At 41.5% G+C, this 26,608-nt stretch overlaps 1 protein-coding gene across 2 annotated transcripts in view; it reads left to right on the top strand.

The window, feature by feature from the left end:
• Nucleotides 1–26,608, top strand: part of XPO6 (exportin 6) — a gene marked incomplete at its 5' end in the record, with an annotated part of 73,608 nt that overhangs the window by 6,051 nt on the left and 40,949 nt on the right. For both annotated transcript variants that reach the window (XM_079719914.1, XM_079719913.1), the window contains 5 exons: nt 3,159–3,318; nt 5,287–5,364; nt 14,990–15,443; nt 18,734–18,860; nt 24,734–24,843. In XM_079719914.1, the coding sequence (XP_079576040.1) occupies nt 3,159–3,318; nt 5,287–5,364; nt 14,990–15,443; nt 18,734–18,860; nt 24,734–24,843 (929 nt within the window). The remainder of the gene's footprint in view (nt 1–3,158; nt 3,319–5,286; nt 5,365–14,989; nt 15,444–18,733; nt 18,861–24,733; nt 24,844–26,608) is intronic.

Below are 26,608 nucleotides of genomic sequence, written 5' to 3'. Positions count from 1 at the left end.
GGCTCTCTAAGAGGGAGCCAGGAAGTCCATGGAGATGGAAAGAACCAGGAAGGTGGGGGGGTCTGAGTGGATTCCATCCTGGGTTGGTCAGTGGTGTGTCTTGTGTGAAGCAGCAGTGGAATGTGAGCCAGACAGAGAGCCGAGTCCTGTCGGCAACAGTGAGGAGAAACCATGTTTTCGCCTAGCTGGGATCATTTCCTTCGATGAAAAGCAGACATTTCTTGTCTGCCCATGAAGTATGATTAATGATGATAAATGAGAATTTGGAAGAGCATTTTTAGGTGAGGTGCTCATGGAGATTTCAAAAGGGTAGCTGTCTTCCTCTCTTGCCCACCACCTCCCACTTTCCACCCTTCAGAAATGACTCCTTTCACCCCATGCGGCCTTCATGACTTTGAAACACCCCATAGTGGAAGGGGCTTGGGACTGGGAGGCAGTGGGTTTGGGGTCTGTGTCCATTTTTGTCACAAATCACCTTGATTTTAGTAACTCCTATGTGAGCCTCCATTTCCTTCTGTGTACAATGAGAGGATTGGACTAAGTGATCTTTAAAATTCTTTCCAGTTGTATTATTCCCCGCTGCTTATTCATGCATGAGAACCAGTCAGTGGCATGAAAGCCATGTTAAGAATGATTGGTGCTAAATTGCTGACATTTCTGATAATAATAATAAAATCTTTTCTTTAGGCATTGGTAAACAAGACCAAACTGGTTCTGGAATCAACTTCACAATTATATGATCTGTTGATTAAACCATCTGAAAGGTTTTTTTTGGCTTAGTTCCATTATGGCCTGCAGTCTGGGGTGCATAGCCTTTTTTTTTAAAATTCTGTAACATTTGGCCTGGGGCATCTGTGCAGTTTATGCCATAATTATGATGACCGCCATACCAGGCAAAGAGGAGTTGATTTGGGGCCCCAGAAAGATATCTGCAATTCTATGTGTTGGTTATAGCCTTTCTAGGCCATTGGAGAAGGAATTGTTGAAGTCAGAACCGACCCCTGTTCTCCCCACCTTCCCCCGCCGCCTGCACTAGCACGTACATCACACCTTTCTAGAGTCTGTTCTTCAGAGTCCTGGAATCTGCTGAGCTGGACTTCTGGTCACATTGTGCCTGGGGCCAGATACTTAAAGGGCAAGCATCGAAAAGAAGCATAGAAAGAATTTTGATGTTTCTTCTCTGATTGGCTGGTATGATAAAAATTTCTGAAGCTAACACTAAGGACCTGAACTTGATTTGCAACCTGAAGGTGCTTATTCTCTATTAAAATAAATTGCAGAGATTACCTATGTCATGAGCTTTAATTATGTATGTGAAGATGGTGAAAGGAAACACTTTTAATAAAAAGCTTTCTGGAAACAAAGCTAGTGAGAAGGAAAATTACACATTTTATCAGGCTGTTCTTTCAAGTAAAGAATAACTTTCATTTTCAGCCAGCTCCTTGCCTGACTCTTCCCTTCTCCCAAATGATGAGAGAAAGGAGGACCTTTAAGATACGTTTTCCATACTGTAGGGGTATTTTATTTCTGGAGAGCACAGAAGCATTTCATATGTACAGGAAAGTATTGCCCAGTGGAATATTTGGTAATGAGTCATTCCCAGCTGAGAGAGTAAGAATGAGGTCTTGGGGGAAAATAGAGACAAAAGGGGTGGAAGAGAAAGAAGGAAATGAAAGGGGAGAAGTAATGGAAATCTTTTAAAATACAGATTGATAATCCAAAGGTGTCTGAATGAAAAGGGATGCTTATAAAGTTCTATTCACTTTATCATGTAAAGAAAAATTGTTAGAGGAGGGATTTCCTGTTTCTCCCCTACTGCATTATCTGAATTTTAAGTCCGTGTTAGAAATAGCCCGAACTTGTAGCAAATGAAGGGAAAACTTGTGGAGGATGTACTTGAAGTGTTAGCTGATTTAATAGAGAGCATTTTCAACACACTATTCTTTGCTGCTGAGGGCAGTTGAATTTCTCTTTAAGTTCCCAATATTGAGTTTTGCTCTTCGGGGATGTGCTTTTCCTTGGTCTGCAATGGGAAGAGTTGTTTTCAAGGGACAGGAAAGTGCCCTGTGTTTTTTGAAGTGGAGAATATCCTTTCTATCTGGGTGTAGTTCCTGGTGACCTCCTCTTCCCTAAGGCTTATATTTTATAGATTGAGTAAATAAAAAACTTATTTTTATCAGGGAATGAACTACATTTAAAGTTAACTATGATTAAAGAAAATGATCAAGTTTTTAATTTGTTTGCTCTTTCATAGATTGTAGCATATAACCCAATAGGATTTTAATGGTACCTTGATTACTTTTACCATTTCTGGAAACTAAAAAATAAATGCTTTGAATATTGTGAAATTGATAAGAAAGGTATAAGTAGTGTTATGCTATTGAAAGTGTACCCTTTTTGTCTCTTGTTTAAGGAAACTTTCCTATGGCATAGTGGATATTGCAGGTGATAGAAAAAGTACCTTAATTTGCTACATAGGTATTTGCAAAGTCCTAACCGTATCAGTATCATAGTTTAATGACGTGTATGTGTGTTTCTGCTCTGCCACATGTTTAATCTTGAACTTTTATGAAGCATTCAAAGCTTGGAACTGTAAACTTGATTTAACACCTGAATGTTGGAAAGATATCACAAATTGGTTTACACATACCTTAATCACTAATATAGTAACCTGGGCAGAGTAACCAAGGCTCTGTTGGGAGTATGGACATGTATAAAAATTGTCAAGTTAGGTGTAAAAGAGCATTGTTTTCTTGTTGTTTTTAAGTTCATGGTGTTATTTAGAATTTTGTCTTTAAAATAAGATGAGAATATATTTTGATTGGTTAAAAAGGTACATAAGTGTACTCAGTCATTTTTCTAAAGGTTTGATTTATGTAGCCTGTTCATGTAAGATTAAACACACAGAGGTACAGTTGACATTCCGTATCCACAGGATTTGAACCCTCCTGTATGAGGGCTGACCGCACGACACCATTGAATATAAGAGACTTGAGCATCCTTGGATTTTGGTATCCACGGGGGTCCTGGGAACACCCCCCCCCCACCCCACACGGATACCGAGGGACAACTGTACTTCATAGGTTCACCATTCGTCAGTCTTCTTTGTACCTTAATTAGCCAGGCACTCTGCTCAGAAACTTACTTTTTCCTGGCAGTTGATCCAGTCCCCTGTGACAACTCCCCTTGGGCTGATCATGTTGAAGACAACTTCAGAAGAGCTGGCTTGTCCCCGTGAGGACCTCAGCGTGGCTCGGAAGGAGGAGTTGCGAAAGCTGCTGCTGGAACAGGTGCAGACAGTGCTTGGGCTACTGACAGGTGAGCAGCTGGGTGGCACCAGAAGGCAGAGGCCTGCCTGCAGATGCCCGGAGTGCAGGCCCTGGCACTCAAAATTTTTGAGCAGTTGCCTTAGCTGTTACTGAGACCGAACGTAAAAACAGAAAGAATGTGGTGCCATATTCCCAATACCTAGCCCAGTATTAAGCACACGGTAGGATCTCAAAAAATGTTTGTAATTTATTTTCCTTTTAAAGTCTTTGATTATTTGGTCCTCACTATAGCCGTGATTAATGTGGTATAGACCCGGTCATAGGAATGCGACTGAAATGCTGATTACTGCATTCTAAGTAAGGTGGGTGGCAGGCACTTTATTTAAGATGATTTGAATTTAAATCAGGAGAAGAAGTTGGAGGAGGAGGAGGAAGATGTGAACATTTCGAATTCTGAGTAGGGAAGTGAGACCAGGTGTGGAGTCAGCACCCTGTGCTCCAGGTTGTAGTTGTATGTAGCGTTTGCTTCGTCATCTGGTCTGTTGCGTTAGAGCCTCGTGACTATTAGTGAAGAGTAAGAATAAACAGAAAGCAAACTGCAGAATGAGACAGGAGGGTAGGAAGAGAACGGAGCCCCTGTGTCTCCAGGGCGACAGGGCGAGGGCCGTGCCCGCTGTGCTGCCGGTGGAGCTGCTGGTTCTGAGGTGCAGGGGCGGTATCGGGCCCTGAGGCTGAGCTGCGCGCTGGAGGGAATGTTGTAGGGACAAGAAGGGTTTCTGTCTCCACCTCTTCTACTCAGGCTGCTTCTTGGATATCTAGGGGCTTTTTTTTTTTTTTTTTTTTTGCATGTGTTACAAAAGTGGTCATAATGAGGTGGGCACTTAAAATTGGTTATAAGAGTGTTTTGATTAAAAGTAAACTTGTCATTTACCCCCCTCCCCATCCTTCCCCAAATCCCTAGGGGAAACCCAGACCTCAGAGCATTTATTCATTCAAAGCATATTTATTGACATCCACAGCTAGATGTTAAATTTCTGGAGTTAGGGACCATGTCTGATATCTCTGTGTCCTACTTTTGCGGACACTAAAATTTTTTGAATTGAGATATAATTCACATATCATAAAATCTACCATTTTAAAGTGTAACAGCTCAGTGGTTTTTAATATAGTCACAAGGTTGTGCTACTATCACATTGTCTAATTCCAGAACATTTTCATCACCCCAACCTCTGGCAACCATTAGTGTATTATCTGTCTCTGGTTTTTCCTATTTGGACTTTTCATAAAAATAGAATCATAGAATATGTGACCTTTTGTGTCTAGCTTCTTTTACTTAACATGATATTTTCAGTGTTTTCCATGTTATAATATTAAATATTTTGAGAACAAAATATTTTTAAAAGCTTTTATGATCATCTTATATGCCAGGTTCTGTAAGGAGATATAAAGAGGAATAAAACATTGTCCCTGCCCTCTAGTAATGTATACTCTAGTAGGGGAGAAAGACAATGTGTTAAGAGTTATGGTATGTTTTATGTGCAGGCAAAACTGAGCAGGGAAGACTTCCTGGAGGAGGTGACAGCTAAGTGGAATTCTCAGAGACAGGTAGCAGTTAGTTAGTCTGGTGAAAGGTCAAGTTGGATTGGAAGGGGGAGAGCAGTTCAGAGGTTAAGAAGGAGAACACATGAGAAAGGAACAGCTAGTAAATAGTGCAGTGTGATGAAGCCTGTGTGTGGGGTGGGGGTGAGGCCGGACGGGGAGAGCAGAGGCCAGATGCCGAGATTGTGCGGATGGTACTGGTGAGGAGCATGAGAATATTAGTGGCAGGTTTGTGGGGGCAGATAAATTGAGTGTGGAATATCCAAGTGGTGTTGTCCAGAAAAAGCAGTTAGACATAGAGACAGATGTTTAAATACTGATTCTTGATCAAACATATCAATACATTGTTTTTCTAAATCTGATTTTTATATGTTAGGTTTTATTTCTCTCTTAAACTCAGTTTCTCCTTTCTTGGTAGGTATCTTGGAGACTGTCTGGGACAAACACAGCGTGACTGCTGCCACCCCACCACCATCCCCGACCTCAGGAGAAAGTGGTATGGTCTGCACCACACATTGTGTTCCTCTTTTTAAATTCAGTTGGGGGTCTCAGCAGGGTAGCAATTGCTTATCTGTGCCAGACACAGATGCACATTCTTCCTTAATCTATTTTTGGCCTCTCTGCCCTTGTCTTCTGAGTAGCTGACTTTCTTAGTTCCTTGTAAGTACTTGTACTTTCTAATATAATATTTTGAACAACATAGCTTGTTTCTTCCTTGCCCATCAGGAAGGTGGCACCTTCAGCTTATGACTGCTGTCCCTCCTGGCTTATTTTTCCCTTTTTCTCATATTTTATGGCTGTATTGCTCATGCTGAGGTTGGTATGAGCCTGTGGGCGTGATGGGTCTGCTTTGCAGTCATGCGGGGGTCAGGTCATAGGAGGTGGGTGGCAGCCCGAAGGAGGGGACGTGGGCATGTGGAGTGCTTACTTCCTCATGGGCTCAGGGAAAAGTCATCTTGGCCTGGACACATTGGGAACCAGTGTGCAGTAATCAGCATTGACTTTACAAAAGTTTGGATTTATTTGATAAAGTGTGGGCATATTTACAGTGGCCATTAAATAGTTTACTGGTGGCTAGTTATTGTCCATAGTTATATTAATATCTGTTTCAAAAGCTAGAGTGCAGTTCACCTAAAAATGGCTACTTTCAAGGATGGATGGAAAGAGGAAATTGTGTCTGAGCAGGAACTTTTAGTTTCTAAATGGCTTCTGTTTACATTAAATGGTCACAAATGCTTTTCAAGTAGAGTACATCCTGTGAAATGACACATACTACTTCCTCTACTGTAAAGGTTGATGTGGCTAATGAGAAATGTTTCCTCATCTTTCTCCTTTACCTCAAGGAAATAGGCTGTTGAAATCAGACATCTCTGAGCCCTAGCTGTTTCATGTAGCCTGTTGTTAATATGTGGAAGTTGAAATTCTTGCAGAGTTACTGTAGAATTGAAAATACATCATGAAGTTTTGAGGACTGCTTACAGATTACTAATTTATTTCAATTCTATTTATCATACTTGGATTAAAAACTGTTAGAGAGTCATTTGTCATACTTCTTAGGTTAAAAACTATTACAGAGTTCTAGAGTATATTAAAAGCCTACAGGAAATTGAACTTTATTTGTATTTGGTGGCAAACCTTCATTTTCAAAGTGGATATTTGAGGTGACTTAGCAGATTTATATTTTGCAATATTTGAATGATTAAAGAAAAAATTGCAAAGATGCAGAGATTTGATTTTTGAGTATACACCTTGGAATCTCTTGCAGTTTGGCTGATCTTAAAATTTGTCATCTCAGGAATTCCCTGGTGGTCCAATGGTTAGAACTCCGTGCTGTCACTGCCGAGGGCCCAGGTTCAATCCCTGGTGGGGGAACTAGAATCCCACAAGCCGTCTGGTGTGGCCAAAAAAAAAAAAAAAAAAATTTATCATCTCATTTCAATAGTAGTTTGCAAAAATTGCTTCTTTTGATAGTTGAATACTATCTTAGTATCCAGGTTAAGTGAGCAGCAGCAGTTTACTTCAGTAAAACTTGTTTTTCTGATATCGTTTTCCAGTACCAAAAGCTGTGAGTTTTAGTTGGCTTCTTTCAGGTACATGTTCTGAGCTAACTCAGTTGATACTTTGATAGACTTATATCCTGGAGGCCAGGTTGGAGAATATTAGATAATACAAATCAAAAATAAATGCTTGACTCTTTCATGTGTTGCCTAGGTTTTGTTTATGAGGTTAGGGGAAATAAAATAAGAACTCAGTTGACATTCCATATAAACAAAACCGAAAAATATGATGCATGCTTTTTGAGAGTTGCCTTTTAGACACTATTAAAATTTTTGAAGTCTTGAATTTTAGTGTTTGAGAAAAAGCAAAATAAATTGAGACTGGTGGGGGTGTGGACTAGGGAGTTAAATAAGCTTTTAAGTTGGTACACTTCCTCTTTTAAAAAAAAATTGCATGTTCACTCGTTAGCTCTCTTTATGAGAGTTGTGAGTAAAGTCATCAGATCTTGCTTCACTATATGGGCAATGCCGATGATTTAATCAACATTTATTTTGGTGCTTTTGCTCAACTGCCTTTGTGCCCTTAAGACACCAAGTTAAGTGGTAAAATGTCTAGAAAATTCTTTAGCTCTCTTGACTGTGAGTTCAGTTTTATGGAGGAAATTCTGAGGAACCATGGGGCCCAGAGAATAAACTCAGATAATTCCTAAACATACCCCATCAGCAGTCCCTGCCAGACTCTCACTGCCTTGCCCAGCTGCCCATCAGACTTGGCCCCGTGGGCTTTTGGTCTCTTTTGTCATATGTTTTCTTGTAATGTCATTTTCTGTCTGATGACTTTCAAAGAATAAAACCCCAGGGACCATTCCCTCCAACAACTGCTCTAACAGTCTGGTTATAGAAAAAATTTTGACGGGTGTGTGTAGTTTATTTCTCAGAATAGTTCCCCAAATTATTGCCTCATCTCCTAAACTCACCTCACTAGACCAGAATCCTGTGAAATTGATGATGGTTTTCTCTCTTATTTACAAAAAGGAAGCTGGGGTTCATGGCGGGTAACTTGTCAGAGGTCACATCACCAGTGAGGGGTGGGACAGTGACGTGAACCCATCATTCCCAGTCGAGGCGCACTGTCTTTCTTCTAAGTTTGCTGTCTCGGTCACTCTCACCATGTCTGCCCGCCTCCTCCTTCCCCTGGTTGAGTCCTGGCTCTCTGCTTACTTGGTTTACCTTCTCTGACCTTGGATGTCCTCTCTGTAGAAGAGCAACTCTGCTCTGAGGAGTGAGTGAGGGGAGGTGTGGATGTACCGTCTGTATGCCGTGGTGCGGCTTCCTTCTGTGCTCGTGCAGCCTCAGCCCTCTTCCTTAGTTACTCTCCTCTTGTCCTTGCTTCTTTTTGCTTGGAAAATGGGAAAAAAAGTGAACAAAACGAAATTACATAAATACTGTAGTTCTGAGCTAGCTTTGATTGTTCTGTAATAAAAATTAAGGGGCCATATCGTTCTTGCACACATGGTATTTAGTTTTAAATATAGATGCGTATATATACTGGCAATGGAAAGTTTTTTTTTTTTTTTTTTTTTTTGCTGTACGCGGGCCTCTCACTGTTGTGGCCTCCCCCATTGCGGAGCACAGGCTCCGGACGCACAGGCCCAGCGGCCATGGCTCACGGGCCCAGCCTCTCCGCGGCATGTGGGATCTTCCCAGACCGGGGCACGAACCCGTATCCCCTGCATCGGCAGGCGGACTCTCAACCACTGCGCCACCAGGGAAGCCCTGGAAAGTTTTTTAGGGTGAAGATGTCTTAGCCCTAATCGATTGCGACCAGTTTACACCTTCCGGTTTTTTCCCAAACTCTTTACAAGATGCACATGTTCGTGTACTTGCAGATCTTTTCATCTGTAGAAAAATGGGACTTGGGATCACAGCTCTTGTGATCTTGTTTCCTCCTCCCATGGGTTCCTTAAAAAGAGTTTCTCCCCATTTTACTGGACTGAGGCTACAGTTAGGTCGGAGGTTCTTCGTTGGGGTGATTTAGCCCTGCAGGGGATATTTGGCAATGTGGAGACATTTTTTGGTTAACATAAATGAAGAAAGAGTACTACTGGCATCTGGTGAGTGGAGGCCAGGGATGCTGCTAAATATCCTTCAGTGCACAGAACAATAAAGAACTATCCAACCCCAAATGTGAATAGTGCTGAGGTTGAGAAGCTCTTAGTAAATGTAGAACTGAATAGAAAACATGTGGAATTTCAATAAGTAAGAAAAGAAAGAAGCTGAGGGGATCTTTGTATGAAAGCCCATTACAAGTGTTCCGACCATGTCTGGGTTACTTCCAAGTTAGTAAATGCCCCAGAGTAGCCTACGTACTACTCGCGGCGTGGGTGTCTGTTGCCGCCAGGGCCTGGCCCAATTCAGGGAAGATGAGGTTGGTCACGGGTTTTTTAAAATTGAGGAGCCCTCTTACAAGCCCTCTTTATAATCAAGAGCTTGTTAAAGCTCTCTCAGCATAGCTTTGGAAATGCTGCAGCATGAAGCAGGGTCTCTGTTCTGTGGCGATTCCTTCACTTGGATTAAAATATAATTTGGGGGCTTCCCTGGTGGTGCGGTGGTTGAGAGTCTGCCTGCCAATGCAGGGGACACGGGTTCGTGCCCCGGTCTGGGAAGATCCCACGTGCCACGGAGCGGCTGTGCCCGTGAACCATGGCCGCTGAGCCTGCGCGTCTGGAGCCTGTGCTCCGCAACGGGAGAGGCCACAACAGTGAGAGGCCCGCGTACCGCAAAAAAAAAAAGAAGAAAAAAATATATAATTTTGGAAAAATTCTTCTATGATTTACTAAAATTCCCTGAAACATTTAAAGTTGAGTAAAATAATTTTTATCGAGAAACAACATTAAAAGATACTTGTTTTGAGGGGAAAAAAATAGAGATCATCCTATCCACATAAACAGGTTTTACCTTTGCACACTCCCGTTCAGTCTTTGTCCTTGTGCTTATATCTTTGTATAGTTTCTGTCATGGTGTACACATGCTATTTTACATGTGACTTTGGATCTTACATATTTTTCTATTTTTGAATATTAGCTTTCTGACTGATCATTTTTCTTGGCTGCATAATCTTTCCTGACCTGGCTTCTGGGAAGGAGCATAGGCTTTGGGGCTAGACCTAGGTTTTAGTTTCAGCTCTGCCTCTGACTAGCTGAGGAACATGGGGGAAATGCCTCATCTATCTGTGTTTGAGTTATTCTAACTGTCTGTAAGTGCAGATAATCATAATACCTACTTTAGAGCTGGGAGCATTAAATGAGAATATGTAAAGTGCTTGGTGTAGCACCAAGCAAATAATAATAGCACATGAAATGGTAACTGTTCTTTTTTTTTTTTTAAAACTATTATTTATTTATTTATGGCTGTGTTGGGTCTTGGTTGCTGCACGCGGGCTTTCTCTAGTTGTGGCAAGCGGGGGCTACTCTTTGTTGCGGTGTGCGGGCTTCTCATTGCAGTGGCTTCTCTTGTTGCGGAGCATGGGCTCTAGGCGCCCGGGCTTCAGTAGCTGTGGCTCTCAGGTAGAGCACAGGCTGAGTCCTTGTGGCGCACAGGCTTAGTTGCTCTGCGGCATGTGGGATCTTACCAGACCAGGGCTCGAACCCCTGTCCTCTGCATTGGCAGGCGGATTCTTAACCACTGCGCCACCAGGGAAGTCCTAGTAGCTGTTCTTAACATCAGTGTTATCATTGATATGTTGCTCTCCCCACACCCCACCTTAGAATCCCATTCTGGAAAAATTCTTCTGAGCTGAAGAATAGGGCCAACTTTTTTGTTTTGTTTTTGTTTTTAAAGCCAGAATTTATTTCTATTTAAGAATGTTCAAGAGACTTTAAAAAGACCCAAGGGCTCAACAGTGTCCGGGTTTAGTATAAGATCATACTGAGGTGGTGTCTGTTGGTTCCTCCATTGCTAAAGCCTCAATTTGATCCTGGTTGATAAATGCCCTGATAATTCTAATAGTTGGGTAATGGTGATTTCCTCTAACTGGCATCTTTCATAAATGGCCGTCAGTCCATGAACGATGAAAAAAGCAATACCAGAAACAACCATTGATAGAGAGAAAGTTGTATGACTCAAGTGGAAAGCCACCACAGCAATTCCAAAAATCAAAATTATTAATCCAGTAATAAACAAACTGAAACGTTTGCAGAATCTCCTTGAACATCCTTCTTGCATTATTCTTTGAAACCAGGTCTTCTGATTACCAGCTTGAGTAGCTGAGATCATGATGAGTCTCATCTGGTATCAAATGCAGCTCTTTCAGAACAGAAACCAGCAAACACCTTTCAAGATAGATGCCAGAGAACAACTTTTTAATCTAGTTTTAACAATGGAAATTAAACTCTTATTAATAAATCACAAAATCCTCATTTTAATGGCTGAGGAGATTGAGGCTGAGAAACGTTAACTACTCTGTTCATATTAATCCAACATTAGTATAAGGCAGCAGTTCTCAACAGGTCTGGGGACCAAACCCTTTCAGCATCCCAAAGGTCAACGATGTGGTCATAAAAAATACCCCAAACCGTTTCAGGGTCCCAAAGGTCAACGATGTGGTCATAAAAATACTAAGACGTTGTTTGTCATTTTTATTCTCACTCTCATGAGTATACCGAGTAAAAAAAGCTCATTCAGATTCCACATTGCAATTAACCTTTAAGAAATTAGTACTCATCAGATTTTAGTATTAGAATAGCTGCCATTATCTGAAAAGGCCACTTCCTTCTCTTTCAGTTGTATATCTGTGTGAAGTTGGGTTCTCTTCAGTAAAACAACATCGTACAACAGATTGGGTACAGAACCAGATGAGAGAATCTAGCTGTCTTCTTTCAAGCCACACAATAAAGAGATTTCCAAAAATGTAAAAACAGTGCTATTCTTCTCACTAATTTTTGGGAGGGAAAAATACAATTTTTTCATTTAAAAATGTTATTTATGCTAACATGTAATGGGCTTATCATTATTAAATGAATTAAATATTTGAAAAATTATTAGTTTTAATTTCTAATATGACAAATATCAATAGAAATAACCTACAGAAAGAAGCTTTTTGCTGTCCTCAGTGATTTTTAAGAGTGTAAAGGGGTTTTAAGACTAAAACATTTGAGAACTGCTGCTATAAGGTAAAAAACAAAATGTAAAAATTTACTCAGTATTCCACCATACAGAAATAACATCATTCCAGACCTCTCTCTCTACATAAATGCAGTTAAAGATAGATTAAACTGAATAAAAGGACCAAATGGCATCGTATCATATATATTTTTTTGGTATCATATATTTTTGCTAAAGACTATTCAGTTTTAGTTTTACTTGAATTTAACAGGAAGTATTAAATGGAAGGAATTGCTGACCTTGAGATGCTTTTTCCACAAGGAATATTAGTTTGTAAAAGATATCTCCAAGGATAAGAAAAAAAGATTATGAAAACCAATTTCTTACTACATATTTTAATTTTAGACCATATATATATATATATTTTTTTTTTAGAAGATGTTGGGGGTAGGAGTTAATTAATTAATTAATTAATTTTTGCTGTGTTGGGTCTTCGTTTCTGTGTGAGGGCTTTCTCTAGTTGTGGCAAGCGGGGGCCACTCTTCATCGCGGTGCGCGGGCCTCTCACTATCGCGGCCTCTCGTTGCGGAGCACAGGCTCCAGACGCACAGGCTCAGTAGTTGTGGCTCACGGGCGTAGTTGCTCCGCGGCATGTGGGATCTTCCCAGACCAGGGCTCGAACCCGTGTCCCCTGCATTAGCAGGAAGATTCTCAACCACTGCGCCACCAGGGAAGCCCTAGACCGTATATTTTGAGACTTCGTGCTTGTGAAAGGTGAGAAAGTTAGTTAGCACACCCTTCTATAATTCCTCCATTTGTTTGGTCTTGATTCTGTATTTAATTCAGTGCTTGCATTAGTCCCTTTGCCACAGCTTCACCATTCTGTAATTCTTTTTTATTTATCTCTTTATTTGCATGGTTTCATTGTTCAGTATCCTCCCTAAGAATTTGTGGGCAATATATTATTTGAATTTTTGCATGTTTGAAAAAAATGTCACCTTCTTTTATACTCAAAGGGGACCTTTGGGTTAAGTCATTCTTTGCCCCAGAACTTGTAGACACTGCACCACTGTTTTTTGGCTTTGACTGTTACTGTGAAGTCTGAATTCGGGGTTTTCTCCTTTGTATATGTGCTTTTTCTGCCTACATTCCCTTATTCCTGAAGTTTTTGTATTGATTACTCATTTTTTTTCTTGGGGCAGAATAAGCCCTTTCATTTTGTATAGTCACACCTTTATTTCAGGAAAGGCTTCTTCTTGTTATAGTTATGAATGTTTTTCTTCTTTTGTCTTCTCTAAAATAATTTTATAGCCACCCCCACCCCCAATTTCATTTTGTGTGATTTCCTTTAGTGTTCAGTGCTTCTCAAAAATTAAGCAAGCATAAGAATCACCTGGAGAGCTGGTACAAGCACAGCTTCCTGCCCTGGCCTCCCAGGTTCTCCTTCAGTGGGTGTGGATGTTGCCTGATCATTTGTATTTCCGACAAACTTTCAGGTTATGTTGATGATGCAGGTCCACAGACCTCACCTTGACTAGCCCAGTAGTTTCAAATTTTTGGTCTTTGGACCTGTTTACTCTTTTTTTTTTTTTCATTTGAGGTATAATTGACATATAACACTGTTAGTGTTAGTTTCAGGTGTACAAAATAGTGATTTATGTATATTTGCAAAATGACCACCACAGTAAATGTAGATCCGTTACCACACATAGTTACAAATTTTTTTCTTGTGAGAATTTATTTTGCACTATTAGCAACTTTCAAATATACAATACAGTATTGTAAACTATAGTCACCATATTGTACGTTACATTCCCAGGACTTATTTGTCTTACAGCTGGAAGTTTGTACCTTTTTACCACCTTCACTTGTTTTGCCCACCCTGGACCCCTTTACTCTTTTTTTTTAAAATTAATTATTATTATTATTTTTTGGCTGCGTTGGGTCTTTGTTGCTGCACACAGACTTTCTCTCTAGTTGTGGTGAGCGGGGGCTCCTCTTCGTTGTGGTGCGCGGGCTTCTCATTGCGGTGGCTTCTCTTGTTGCGGAGCACGGGCTCTAGGCGCCCGGGCTTTGGTAGTTGTGGCACGCAGGCTCAGTAGTTGTGCCTCGCTGACTCTAGAGCGCAGGCTCAGTAGTTGTGGCACACGGGCTTAGTTGCTCTGCGGCATGTGGGATCTTCCTGGACCAGGGCTTGAACCCGTGTCTCCTCCATTGGCAGGTGGATTCTTAACCACTGTGCCACCAGGGAATTCCCTGGACACCTTTACTCTTAAGAATTATTGAGGGGGCTTCCCTGGTGGCGCAGTGGTTGGGAGTCCACCTGCCGATGCAGGGGACACGGGTTCGTGCCCTGGTCCGGGAGGATCCCACATGCCGCGGAGTGGCTGGGCCCGTGAGCCATGGTCGCTGAGCCTGCGCGTCTGGAGCCTGTGCTCTGCAACGGGAGAGGCCACAACAGTGAGAGGCCCGCGTATCGCAAAAAAAAAAAGAATTATTGAGGTCCTCAAAGAGCTTTGTGGGTTTTATCTATTGATATTCAAACTGAGAAAATTTGGAAATATTTATTAATTCTTTTAAAAGTAACTGTGATGAACTCAGTGCATATTAACAAATAATATATCTTAATGAAAAATAACTTTTCCAAAGCAAACAAAAACATTTACTGAGAAGAGCAGCATTACATTTTTGTAAATCTCTTTAATATGTAGCTTAATGATAGATAGCATTTGCTTTTTCTCTGTTGCTTGTAACTTGGCATGTAACCTCTGGAAAGCTCCGTTGTACACTTGTGAGTTAATAAAAGTGAAAAAGGAAAACAACATTCTTTTAAAAATGTTTTGAATTTGTGAACCCCAAAAAGGGTTCTGGGGGCTCTCCGGGGTCCCTGGACCAAACTTTGAGAACTTCTGCTTTATGCTAATGCTTGGTTTTTTGTTTTTGTTTTTTTTAAGGAGAATTACTTAAATTGGTTTATAAGAGATTTGATAGTGTTTATCTTAAAAGCCTTTTGTGTTTCAGGTGACTTACTGAGTAACCTGTTGCAGAGTCCTAGTTCAGCCAAACTGTTGAATCAACCAATCCCCATCCTTGATGTGGAGAGTGAGTATATCTGTTCCCTGGCCTTGGAGTGCCTGGCCCATCTCTTCAGTTGGATTCCTCTCTCTGCCAGCATCACCCCGTCCCTCCTTACCACCATCTTCCACTTTGCACGCTTTGGCTGTGACATCCGGGCCAGAAAGATGGCATCAGTTAACGGCAGCAGCCAGAACTGTGTGTTGGGTCAGGAGCGCGGCCGGCTTGGGGTCCTGGCCATGTCCTGCATCAATGAACTCATGTCCAAGAACTGTGTGCCTATGGAGTTCGAGGAGTACTTACTGCGTATGTTCCAGCAGACTTTCTACCTCCTGCAGAAAATCACCAAGGATAACAATGCCCACACGGTGAAGAGCAGGCTAGAAGAACTCGATGAGAGGTAATGAAAACAGGTGTGGCATCGGTTGTGCCCTGAGAATGGGCCTTGACTGTTTATCACGTTGCGCTGCATAGTGTCTGTAATCCTCTTTGGTTTCAGAATCTGGGGCTCCTGGTGAGGAACGGAGAGGTAGGTGTGTATCAGTAAGTCCAAGCTTAGCTGGAAGGGCTAGGGTGGTTAAGGGAAACGAGTTGAGTTGGAAAAGTTGTGAATTGTGTGAATTGTGTAGGTTGGTTGTCTTCTTTGCCCGTCCATCTCCTGTCCTCCCTTCCACCCTTGTCCGCCCTCTCCTCACTCTTTGTCTGCAGGTCTGAGGTGGTGCAGGAGCTGGGACCGCTGCTCATGCGTAGCCAAGCACAGGAGAGGAGGCCCGTGGAGGTACAGGAGTTACACTTGCCCTTCCTTGCTTGGTGTTGCTTGTTGGTTCTTACTATTTGACTTTTCTCAAGTGAACATCGTGCAGTGTATAGGAATGTTGTCACTAATGTGAGTTTTACACCGATGGCAAGTTTTCATCAAAAGAAAGGAGAGTTGTTAATGGGGCACACACCTGAGTTTCTTGGTTACTGTCCTCCTGAATGGAGCCTAAAATCACTTAGCCTCTCTTTATTAAGGACTCTTAGCAGATGGTTCCACAGTATGCTGAGGCATGGTCTCATTTATTTCCCTTACAGATGATGTCATTTATGTGTCTTACAGCTTTCATTAATATGATGCTACTGCTGTGTAAAAACAAAAGGGAAAATTGGAAGCTTATATTAAGAACATTATGTTGACTGTTCAGAGACTTTCAAACAGATAAATTGTATTGAATTAGTAAATATTTATAGATTGCCTGGCAGCAAAAGTTGTTAGTATTTTCATCAATTTTCCTTGGCTTGTTTTTGTTGTTAAGCTATACAGAGTTAAGCCATTTCTTTTTCTTTAGAGTAAGCAGTGGGATATAAAGTCAAGTGCCTAAAGTTAAGACAGTTTTAGTGCTTTCTAAATTTAGCAATTGTAATACATTTTTCTAAAGTTGAAAAAGATGATACATGAGATTATTTTGGTTTGGTTCATTGTAAACAAGCTTTGTGTGAAATTTTCTTTGTATAATCACAAAAGAACTCATAATCTGATATGGTAATATGTTGGTTTTATTTTTCATTATTTGGTAATAGCTTCCTATTTGAATTCAAAAGCATCAACATTCAGACACACAGCTTATATGTTTATATCCTTTCTAGCTTTGGTTAAGAAAGGCTGTATTTTCATATGTTTAAAAAAATCACAACAGTAACCCAACTGCTTGTACCAACCATCAGATATCAGTTGTTCTGACTTTTACTTGTGGTGTAATGTTTGTTATGGCTTACATTTGGGTGGTATAAAAATGTCATCACGGATGATCTGTGTTCTGATTTTGTTACGTGTAATTTTTGTGCTCTTGGTTTTATATTTTAATCCTATGCTTCCTATTGCCCTGTGAAAGCTGAGAGGTGCCTGGAAGCAGAAAGGTGACATGAACAACACTGTGTGCTTGCTTCCTGGCTCTTGGGTCCCTTACCACTAATTCTAAACAGCTAAGTCCATTCTCAGTTGTTTAGGAGCTGCTTAACCAGGTTTCTTCCTCTCCTCCTCTACTGCCTTTTTTTCTAACTTTCTACTGCTCATTAGCACCTGTACCAGAAGGTGGGCAAGGGAAAGAAAATGAGGTGAAATAAAATCGGAGTTTTAGCTACTGAACAGTCTTGCTTGTATTCTTTAAAAAAATTGGGTTGGAGATTCAAATAAAATTGAGATTGTGTGGTATTTGACCCATGACTTCTCCTTATTCTTTAATGGGTGGTAGGGAATTGAGTGCATCTTCCTGAAGAGCAGCAAACTGGTTGGTGTCTTTGAATAACCACATAAAAATGTGTAATAGGCTGAGCGAGGAATGAGGAGTTCCTGCTCTTGAGTATTAGTGATTGAAGGCCTCAGAGAAGTTTTTTTGTACTTTCCCGTCTCTAAAAACTGTTGATTAGTGCCTTATTGTTTTTCAAGTATTTGACCCCATGATCCTTATCAAACAAATTAATTTTTTTTTTTAAGCTGCAAGTAAGCTTACCTGTGTGTGGCGGCCACACAGATTGGCCACCCTCAGGGTGCTAGGTCCCAGGAACAATATGGGACATTTTATTATGGGCCAGTTTTGCTCTTCTGAGGGGTAGTCTTCTTCCCCTTTATTATCTCATACATCTTTGCTTTAAAAAAAAAACAACACACAGCTTTTTGCAGTTAGGAGTTTCAGAATTGCTTTTAGCCATCGTTCAATATTTGGCTAAGGCCCAGTGTATCTTTTATCTTTTTTAACCTGTCTCTGAAATGTGGTTTATGGAGGTATGCCCATCTCATTTTCTAATCACCTTTTGGTATTTAGGAGCTTAAAATGACAGTTTCTGAAATGTGAGAGTGATGATGTGCTGTGTATTCAATAACAAAAATATCTTATCCTTGCAGCTGTGACCCACACTCTTCTGTGAAATGATTTTTGAATACAAATGAATTGGGAATTCACTGTGATGTGAAAAGAAAGAGCACTGGATTGGGAGTAGATGGTAGTCCCATTCTTCTGTGAGCTGGCTGAGTGACCTTGGGCCAGTCACTTTATCTCTCTGGGCTTCATCTCTAAAATGATGCATCATTAAATTGTCCCTGAGTCTTGTCCAGCTCTAACAGTCCTCCTCCCTTAGATTTGAAATCACTTTTAGAATGGATTGGGACATGCTATGTTTAATTAGCACCAGGAGCCAGAGGGTGGGAAAAAACATGAACATTAGGTTGCAGGACTGAATATATCTTACCTGGATGCCATCCATCCCTTTCCTATAGCCTTGTTTTGTTTTTGGGTTTTTAGCACATTCGTTTTAATATTTTGGCCTCCTAGCAAAGAAAACCAGCCCTCCAGACTTGCCACATTGAAATGACAGATCATCTGCCCATGGACCTTTTGAGTACCATTTCCTTTCACTTTAATTGGGTCATAACACTGAGTTAGAAAATATGAGTACGCTAGCTTATAAGATGCCTTACCTAGATAGTGTCTGAGGATTAAAGTTGCTTTTCTGCTATGTTTCAGGTGGTAATGGAATGAAGGGTTGCCTGACCTGTAGGTAATTGTTGCAGGCCTTTATATTTTTAACTGAAAATATATTAGTTATAAATCTGTATAGTTTTGTACTGAAAGAAATTTGGATTGAATTTGAGTTCTCTTCTAGGGAGGTGGCCGAGTTTCTCATTGTCACCTTTTGTCTTCTTGTCTTCTTTAGCTACATTGAGAAGTTTACTGACTTTCTGCGGCTCTTTGTGAGTGTTCACCTAAGAAGAATCGAGTCCTACTCCCAGTTCCCCGTGGTGGAGTTTTTGACACTTTTGTTCAAGTACACATTTCATCAGGTAAAGCACTGGAACTGCCCATGTCTATCCCTTGCCACTCAAAATGTCTGCTTTGTTATTTTCAGGAGAAAGAACTTCTTTATTTTATTTGTCAAACATTTATATAGTGTTTTACTATATGAAGATTAACACATTTGTCCTTCATAACAACCCTATGAGGTAGGTATTATTATCATCCCCATTTTACAGATAAAGAAACTGAGGCACAAAGATAACTTGCTGAGGGTCATACAGTTAGTAAGCGGTGGAGCCAGGATTTGAACCCATAGAGTCTGCTCTTAATCACTGTTATGTTGAAGAAACAAAATATAAAAAAGTCTGAAGTTAGGGCCTTTAGTTCTAGTCTGTAACTGTCACTAAGACTTCCCACAAGGAGATTGTAAATAGTGAAGCTCTCAAGAGTTCAGTTTTGGTGGATCCAGTTGTTTCCCCCATTCAGCAAATGTTTTTCGAGCTCCTGTTGTGTTCCAGGAGCGAGGCATATAACCCTTGTAAACAAAGTCCTTGCCTTCACTGAATTTACATTCTGATGACTCAATATTTTTTGTTTCTATATATATTTTAGCAGCTTTATTGAGATAACATTTACTTACTATGCAATTCACCCATTGTAATTGTACAATTCAGTGATGTTTGGTATATTTATAGACTTGTTCAGCCATCATCAGTGTCCAGTTTTAAACATTTCTGTCATGCCCTATCACTTGTGTCCATTTGTGTGTCTTTTTAAAATAAGCTTTTTGGGGAGCTCCCTGGTGGCCTAGTAGTTAGGATTCGGGGCTTTCACTGCCGTGGTCCGGGCTCAATCCCTGGTCGAGGAACTGAGATCCCGCAAGCATTGCAGTGCAGCCCCGCCCCCCACTCCCCCCAAAAAAGCTTTTTGTTGAACTATCACACATGTATGGAAAAGTGCATAAATCATACATGTATAGCTTCATGAGTTTTCCCAAAACGAACAGGACATGTGACCACCACCTAAGTCAAGAAGTAGAACATTACCAGCACCCCCAGAAATCCCCTCATGTCCTTCATCACTCCCCTCCACATCCTCCCCAGAAGTAACCCCAGACCTGACTTTAATATCCCAGATGAGTTGTGCCTGTTTTAGAACTTCTCTAAATGGAAGCATACAATGTCGATTTGTTTTGTCTGACTTTTTTCATTCAACATTATGTTTGTGAGCTTCATCTGTGTTGTGTGTGGCAGTAGTTTGTTCTCTTGTTTTATAGGAAGTCATTAGAAAAGCCACTCTACTGCTGATTTGGGCCACTTCCAGTTTTTGGTGGTCATGAATCATGTTGCAGTGAACATTCTTGTGCCTGCCTTTTGATGTACATACGTAGCTCTTTCTGCGTATGTTGGTATATTACCAGGGATGAAACTGCTGGGTCAGTGAGGGCATCTGATTTTACAAGCAGTCTTTTTTGGTTGTTTCAATCACTGATGTTGTAACTTAATGAGGCTGGAGGAGAGGTAAGGGTGGAGGCTGGGAGGGGTGTGTGTATGTAAAAGGGGATTTGGAAGGGTGCGGATGGAGGAGGAGGATCAAAGGTTAAAGAAGTGACACAGACGATGTCTGATAGAGGGGCCAGGGGCCAGTGAGTGCAGAGCAAGAAGGAAGCACGCTGATCTCACTAGGCCTAAGAAGGGATAGAAGAGGTGATGAGATGTAGGAGGGTGAGGATGTAGGAGAGAAGCATCAGAAGTGGGAGAGATTTGAGATGGATCTGGGGGAATCTTAAAGGGGACCAGGAAAAAAGGAAGGATTTGATAGATACCTTAGAATAAGTGCAGCAGAAATGAACGAGAGATAAGAAGCCAGTGCTGGGGGCAGAAGGAAGGGTTTGTTTGGGAAACAGACTGAACCGTCTTGCGATTTTGCTCCCTGTGTAAAATGGGACCTTTTTAGTATACGTGGTGTAGAAGAAAGCTAAAAAGTGTTTTGAAGTATGCACGTCTGATGCTTCCTTCTTTGGATGTGGACCCAACAGTTCTGTGTTTGAGCTCTGGTTATTTCTATTAGGTCTCTGTCCTTGGACAAGTCTTTTAAATTTCCTAGGGAGATAGACTGCAGTGGGCATCTTTAGGGTCTTTCCATATTCATCTTCTATGATTCTTTCACTAGAATCCTACGGGTTAATTTTCCATTGAACCGAGAGTGGTGGTTTTGTATATTTATATATGTTTTAATTACATACTGGGAGAAGAGACAGATGGTCATGAGGCAAACAGCAAGCTTCTGTCTTCCTCCCTCACCAGCGGGTCACTGTCAGCTGAGCTCCCTGTATTCTGCTGGCCTCCTGTGCGAGGACTTGCATTTCTGGGTGCAGACTCCGGGCTGTGTGGGTTGGTGGCCTCAAGGTGCAGGCAGAAGCCGATTCTGAGCACTGGCCAGAGGGGCAGGAACCTGGAAGGGGCTCCGGGGGAAGCTGCCCTTTGCTGGAGAGGCAGGGAGAGAGGAAGCTGGCAGGGCACACTCTAGGCCCAGGAGCTGGTAGTAAAAGATTTCTTTAGGATAAGATTTAAGAATAAGAAATTAAATTGCTCTCAAGAGAGAGCTTTAAGTTCTCATCTGTTCATTAACAGCGTGCTCTTCCTTTATCATAGCTTAGTTCTCTGTAAAGGGGGAAAATGTGTCTTTTCTCTTGTTTAGAGGGTTATTCTCAGTGTACTTTGCCTTTTGTTCCTACAGTTCATGGAAATATTAGTCCTGGTCTACATTTTTTTTTAAATTAATTTTTTATTTATTTATCTTTGGGTCTGTTGGGTCTTTGTTGCTGCACGCGGGCTTTCTCTAGTTGCGGTGAACGGGGGCTACTCTTCATTGCGGTGCGCAGGCTTCTCATTGCGGTGGCCTCTCTTGTTGAGGACCACGGGCTCCAGGCATGCGGGCTTCAGTAGTTGTGGCACGCGGGCTTCAGTAGTTGTGGCTCGTGCGCTCTAGAGCACAGGCTCGGTAGTTGTGGTGCACGGGCTTAGTTGCTCTGCGGCATGTGGGATCTTCCCGGACCAGGGCTCAAACCCGTGTCCCCTGCATTGGTAGGCGGATTCTTTTTTTTTTTCTTTTTTTTTTTTTTTTTTTTTTTTTTTTTTGCGGTACGCAGGCCTCTCACTGTTGTGGCCTCTTCCGTTGCGGAGCACAGGCTCCGGACGCGCATGCTCAGCGGCCATGGCTCACGGGCCCAGCCGCTCCGTGGCATGTGGGATCTTCCCGGACCGGGGCACAAACCCATGTCCCCTGCATCGGCAGGCGGACTCTCAACCACTGCGCCACCAGGGAAGCCCGGTAGGCGGATTCTTAACCACTGCACCACCAGGGAAGTCCCTGGTCAACATTTTTTTTTTTTTTTTTGCGGTTCGCGGGCCTCTCACTGTTGTGGCCTCTCCCGTTGCGGAGCACAGGCTCCGGACGCGCAGGCTCAGCGGCCATGGCTCACGGGCCCAGCCGCTCCACTCCATGTGGGATCTTCCCGGACCGGGGCACGAACCCGTGTCCCCTGCATCGGCAGGCAGACTCTCAACCACTGCGCCACCAGGGAAGCCCAACATATTTTTAAAGAATAGTAATAAAATAAAGATGGTGGTAGTATCTTCCTGTAACCATTTCCTCTCTTCTGTTTACTTTTCTGCATTTTTTCTTTCACCTAAGTGTCCTGCCACAGTCCCTCCAGCCCCTATTGCTCACCAGGTGTTTGCCTCCACCATTGCTGAGCCCCTGAGGTGTCTGTATAAACATATGGTTTCTGTCTTCCTGCTCCTTCTCTTGCTGTATCATTACCAATTCCTTCTTGGTCTTGCAGTTTCCATTTTGCCCCTTCTTCTTAAAACATGCCTGAGATAGTATGGCATAGGGGGAAGGGTCTGGACTGGGGGAGTCTTACGATCCACAGTCTAGTTCTGTTTTTGTTCTTTATCTTGTCACCTTGGGCAGATGACTTGACTTCTGGTTTCTTTATCTGTAAAATGGGAAGAAGAAAGACATCTCCGCTTTCCAGGACTGTTGTGAAGATCAAATAGACCTATGCAAATCAAAACAAACCACTTGGAGAGAAGAGTAGTATCATTAGTTTTTTAAAGGAACTTGCCAGGATCTTTAGTGACTAACCAGCCCTGGAATCTGAAAAGTAAAAAATCTGAGTATGGGTACATTTTAAAAATGGGTCCATGAGGGCTCTGCAAAGTTGTGTGACTCCAAAAGTGCAGTCAGCCTATTGGCTTTGTGACCTTAGCAATCTGTGCCCAGAGAAATTGTCAAAGGCCAGATTGTGGGCAGTGCATAAGGCCTCACAGTGGGGCCTGTAGAGGTGGATGTGAATGGTAGTGTTTCAGGTCCTACAGAGGGTGTATTTGCCCAACTTTTTTTCCAGCCTTGAGCCACACAGTAAATCCTCAATTCAAACGCATGAGAAAGGCGTGTATAATTGTAAACTACTTTGACATAGCCATAACACTTGGATTTATATGGTGGCTTTTCTCAAAAGCACCTCCACGTGCATCTGATCAGTTATATTTTTTGGTGAGGGATCTGGTAGGTATTTATTTTCAAAGCAAGGAAGGGCGTCTGGGTGACCTCCTTACTGGAAGCACAGCAAGCCAAAGCCAGGACAAGACTACATCTCCTGGCTGCAAGTCAAGTGCCTGTCCACAAGCTACCCATATTATTTCCACACGGCTTATTGTTTTTTCTGCTTATTCTTCTGGTTCATTTCGTGTTCTGAGGATGGCCCTGCCAGTGGTCCTGATTGAGCTGTAGCAGTCCAGTTCCAGAGCTGCCCTGTGGCTTGTGAGTGGGGTCTGCCACATTTTTTAAGTTTACAGTTTTTCTGTCTCAGACTCAGCCTGGGTACACCACCACCGTCATTGGTAGTTATCTCTTGGACAGATTGCATACATGCCGTTGTAAACTTCTGGATTTCTTTGGCTCAGAGATGGAAGGAAACTGACTCAAGAAGATGATGGTATTATTTCTTTCCATATCTAATCCTACCATCAAAATATGTGGTTTGATGAAGTAATCACGAGTAAAGCCAAAGAGTTCTTATAGGTAGCAAGAATTTGAGTGGATATATAAGGGATTGGGGGGCCACAGATGAAACTGAATATGTGTGAGAAGGACTAGATGTTGGAGAATATAGTGCTTGGATTTTGCATGAAATAGAATCTCAAGGCTCTTGAGAAAGTTGATCAGTGCAGTGGTCCAGGCACTAGGACCCTACAAAGACTTGCTCTTTTCTTCTTACTTTGTCCTTATGGACACCTGGTAAGAGGTTGCTATTAGCCTGTTTGACACGTCTACTTTGCAGATGAGCTAAAGCCTGTAGGTCAGTCTTAACGAGCTCATTTTCAATCTGTTATGTAGGAAGACTGCAGGTGTTACTTTCCTAATGTTCAAATGTGTAAACTTGTCACTTTGGAGCCACTGAAACTTAGTTTTGGTTTTGTAATAGTATGTAGTGGAAAGAGCATTGGCTGGGGGTAAAGGGACCTGTTCCTACCCGTGACCTTGAACATATCTCTGGATCTCAGTTTCTTTTTCTCTAAAACAGATTTGAATTGGATGATCTGTAAGAGCTGTCCGCATCACAGTCTCAGACTTTAAAACAGGTGTTCGCTTGGCTTATTTTGTAAATTGGTTTGCCCTGCATAGTACAGTATCTCCTTAATGATGTGTTCCATGGTACCCTTGTCTTGTTAGGTTCAACAGGGCCCAATCGTGAAGACCGAATAAAAGACACCAATTGTGGTTACCAAGAAGCCGAGGGAACCTAGGCTTATGGTTGTAGCATTCTGGTGGATGGAAACACTGGTGGGTGTGTTTCTAAGGAGTAGTTGCATTAAGTAATTTCATTGTCTGGATTTCTTTTGCACCATAGCCTACTCATGAAGGTTACTTCTCTTGTTTGGATATCTGGACGCTCTTTTTGGACTATCTGACAAGTAAAATTAAAAGCCGTCTGGGAGACAAGGAAGCAGTTCTCAACAGGTAAACCGCAGAAACATTTATAACTAGAAATAAACATTTTTGTCAGTTTTTCTTGTGGCCTAAAGAGACAACCATGCAGTCAGACCTCTTTAGTGAAACTGAGTCATGTAAGCTGTTTAGGTAGTAAAGCCATTGAGCATTTTCTTCTTTCTTCCCCTTAAATATCTCATTTTTTAAAAACACATTTTTCTGATTAAAAAAGTAATATGTATTGTTAATTTTTTCGGTATGATAATGTTTTTGTGGTCCCCATCCTCCCCCATGGCCCTTATTTTAGAGATACAACCTGAAGTATTTATTGGATAAAATGATATGATATCTGGGATTTGCTTTAAAATAATTCCCTGGGGATAGAGGTGGAAGTGGGTTGGCCATGTGTTGATAATTGGTGTTGAACTTAGTTGATAGGAACTTGGGGTTCATTATAGCCTCACTCCTTTTGTATGTGCTTGAAAATTTCCCGAATAAAGTAATAAATACTTGTCAGGAAAAAAATATTTATTTTAAAAACTAGCAAAGATAGAAAAATACAAAGGAAAGTTATCTATAATCCCGCAATCCAGAGATAATCATTTTTATACTTCTAATTTTATTTTAAAAAACAGAAAATGGGGAAATATTTTTTTCCCACATTTCTCAAGCCCATTTTTTCTTGTTTGCAGGCAGAAAGTATGGTTCCTATACACTGTGGTCATTATATATCTAATTATTTGAAGCTAATATATCTAGAATGCTCAGCACATTACAAATGCTCAGTAAATAGTATTAGTGGTTGATGGTGGAGATAGTGAACGCCCCTCCCCCAGAAATGTGCCAAATGGAGGTGGTGAGGAGACCCCCCCCCCGCAACTGGGGAGAGTTGGACTGAACCTCTAAAACCCTTTCCATTGCTGAGGTTTTATGCATTTTTAAAATTCAAAACAGTATTTGCATTCCAAGTTTAGCATTTGCACTTTCATTCCCAAAACTATTTTTGTGATTGCAAAATAGCTTCCAGCTTGTTATGGTGTCAGGTCACATGTGGTTATGGGTAGTTGATTTGTGTGTCAGAAACCTTCTTACACAACAGTGGATCCTGTTTTTGGTGAATTTGCCAACTGTGAGTAATTGTTTTGTTGAATGAGATTGTTCAAAGAAAAGGCACTTCCGCCAAATTCTCTTTCTTGTATGCTGAGCAGTTGCATCCTTTGGTTCTGGGACTGTGCCTGATTTTGCTATATTTAAGTGGCAGATATTCTTTCACATATCTCAGGCTTGTTGGAAGAATAAACTGAGGACATGATTAATATGAAAATGCTTTTTAAAGCACAGTACAAATGTGCTTTAGGTGTGGAGAATATGGTTCCATTGAGAAAATATATACTTGTGCAGACTGTTGCACCAATAGAAGGAGCAGTGGTGCAGTTTAAATTTCTTTTCTGCTTCATGGCAGCAGTGTTACGTTTGGTCAAGTTACATGGTAATCACATTTCCTCTTGCAAAATGAGCATACTAATACTGATACCTCTTTTGCAGAATGGCTAGGATTCAAGGAAATTGTATATAAAATACCTGGCACACTATCGATCATGTATTAGGCACTCAATAAATGGACACAGTAATGACTACACAGTAATAATAAGTAATAGAAGATGTTGCTGTCATTTGACTGAGGTGGTGACTGTGGAGTTAAATGACAGGGTCCCTGGATAGCAAAGACCTTCAGCCCACTTGCAGATGTTGTCTTGCCTGCCTAGGCATCTGTCATCTGTTGTCACAGTTGTCA

This window comes from Hyperoodon ampullatus (genome assembly GCF_949752795.1).
Source record: "Hyperoodon ampullatus genome assembly, chromosome: 14".
Lineage (NCBI taxonomy): Eukaryota > Metazoa > Chordata > Mammalia > Artiodactyla > Ziphiidae > Hyperoodon > Hyperoodon ampullatus.
Note: the sequence above shows the minus strand (reverse complement) of the source record. Positions and strands in the feature narration are given on the sequence as shown.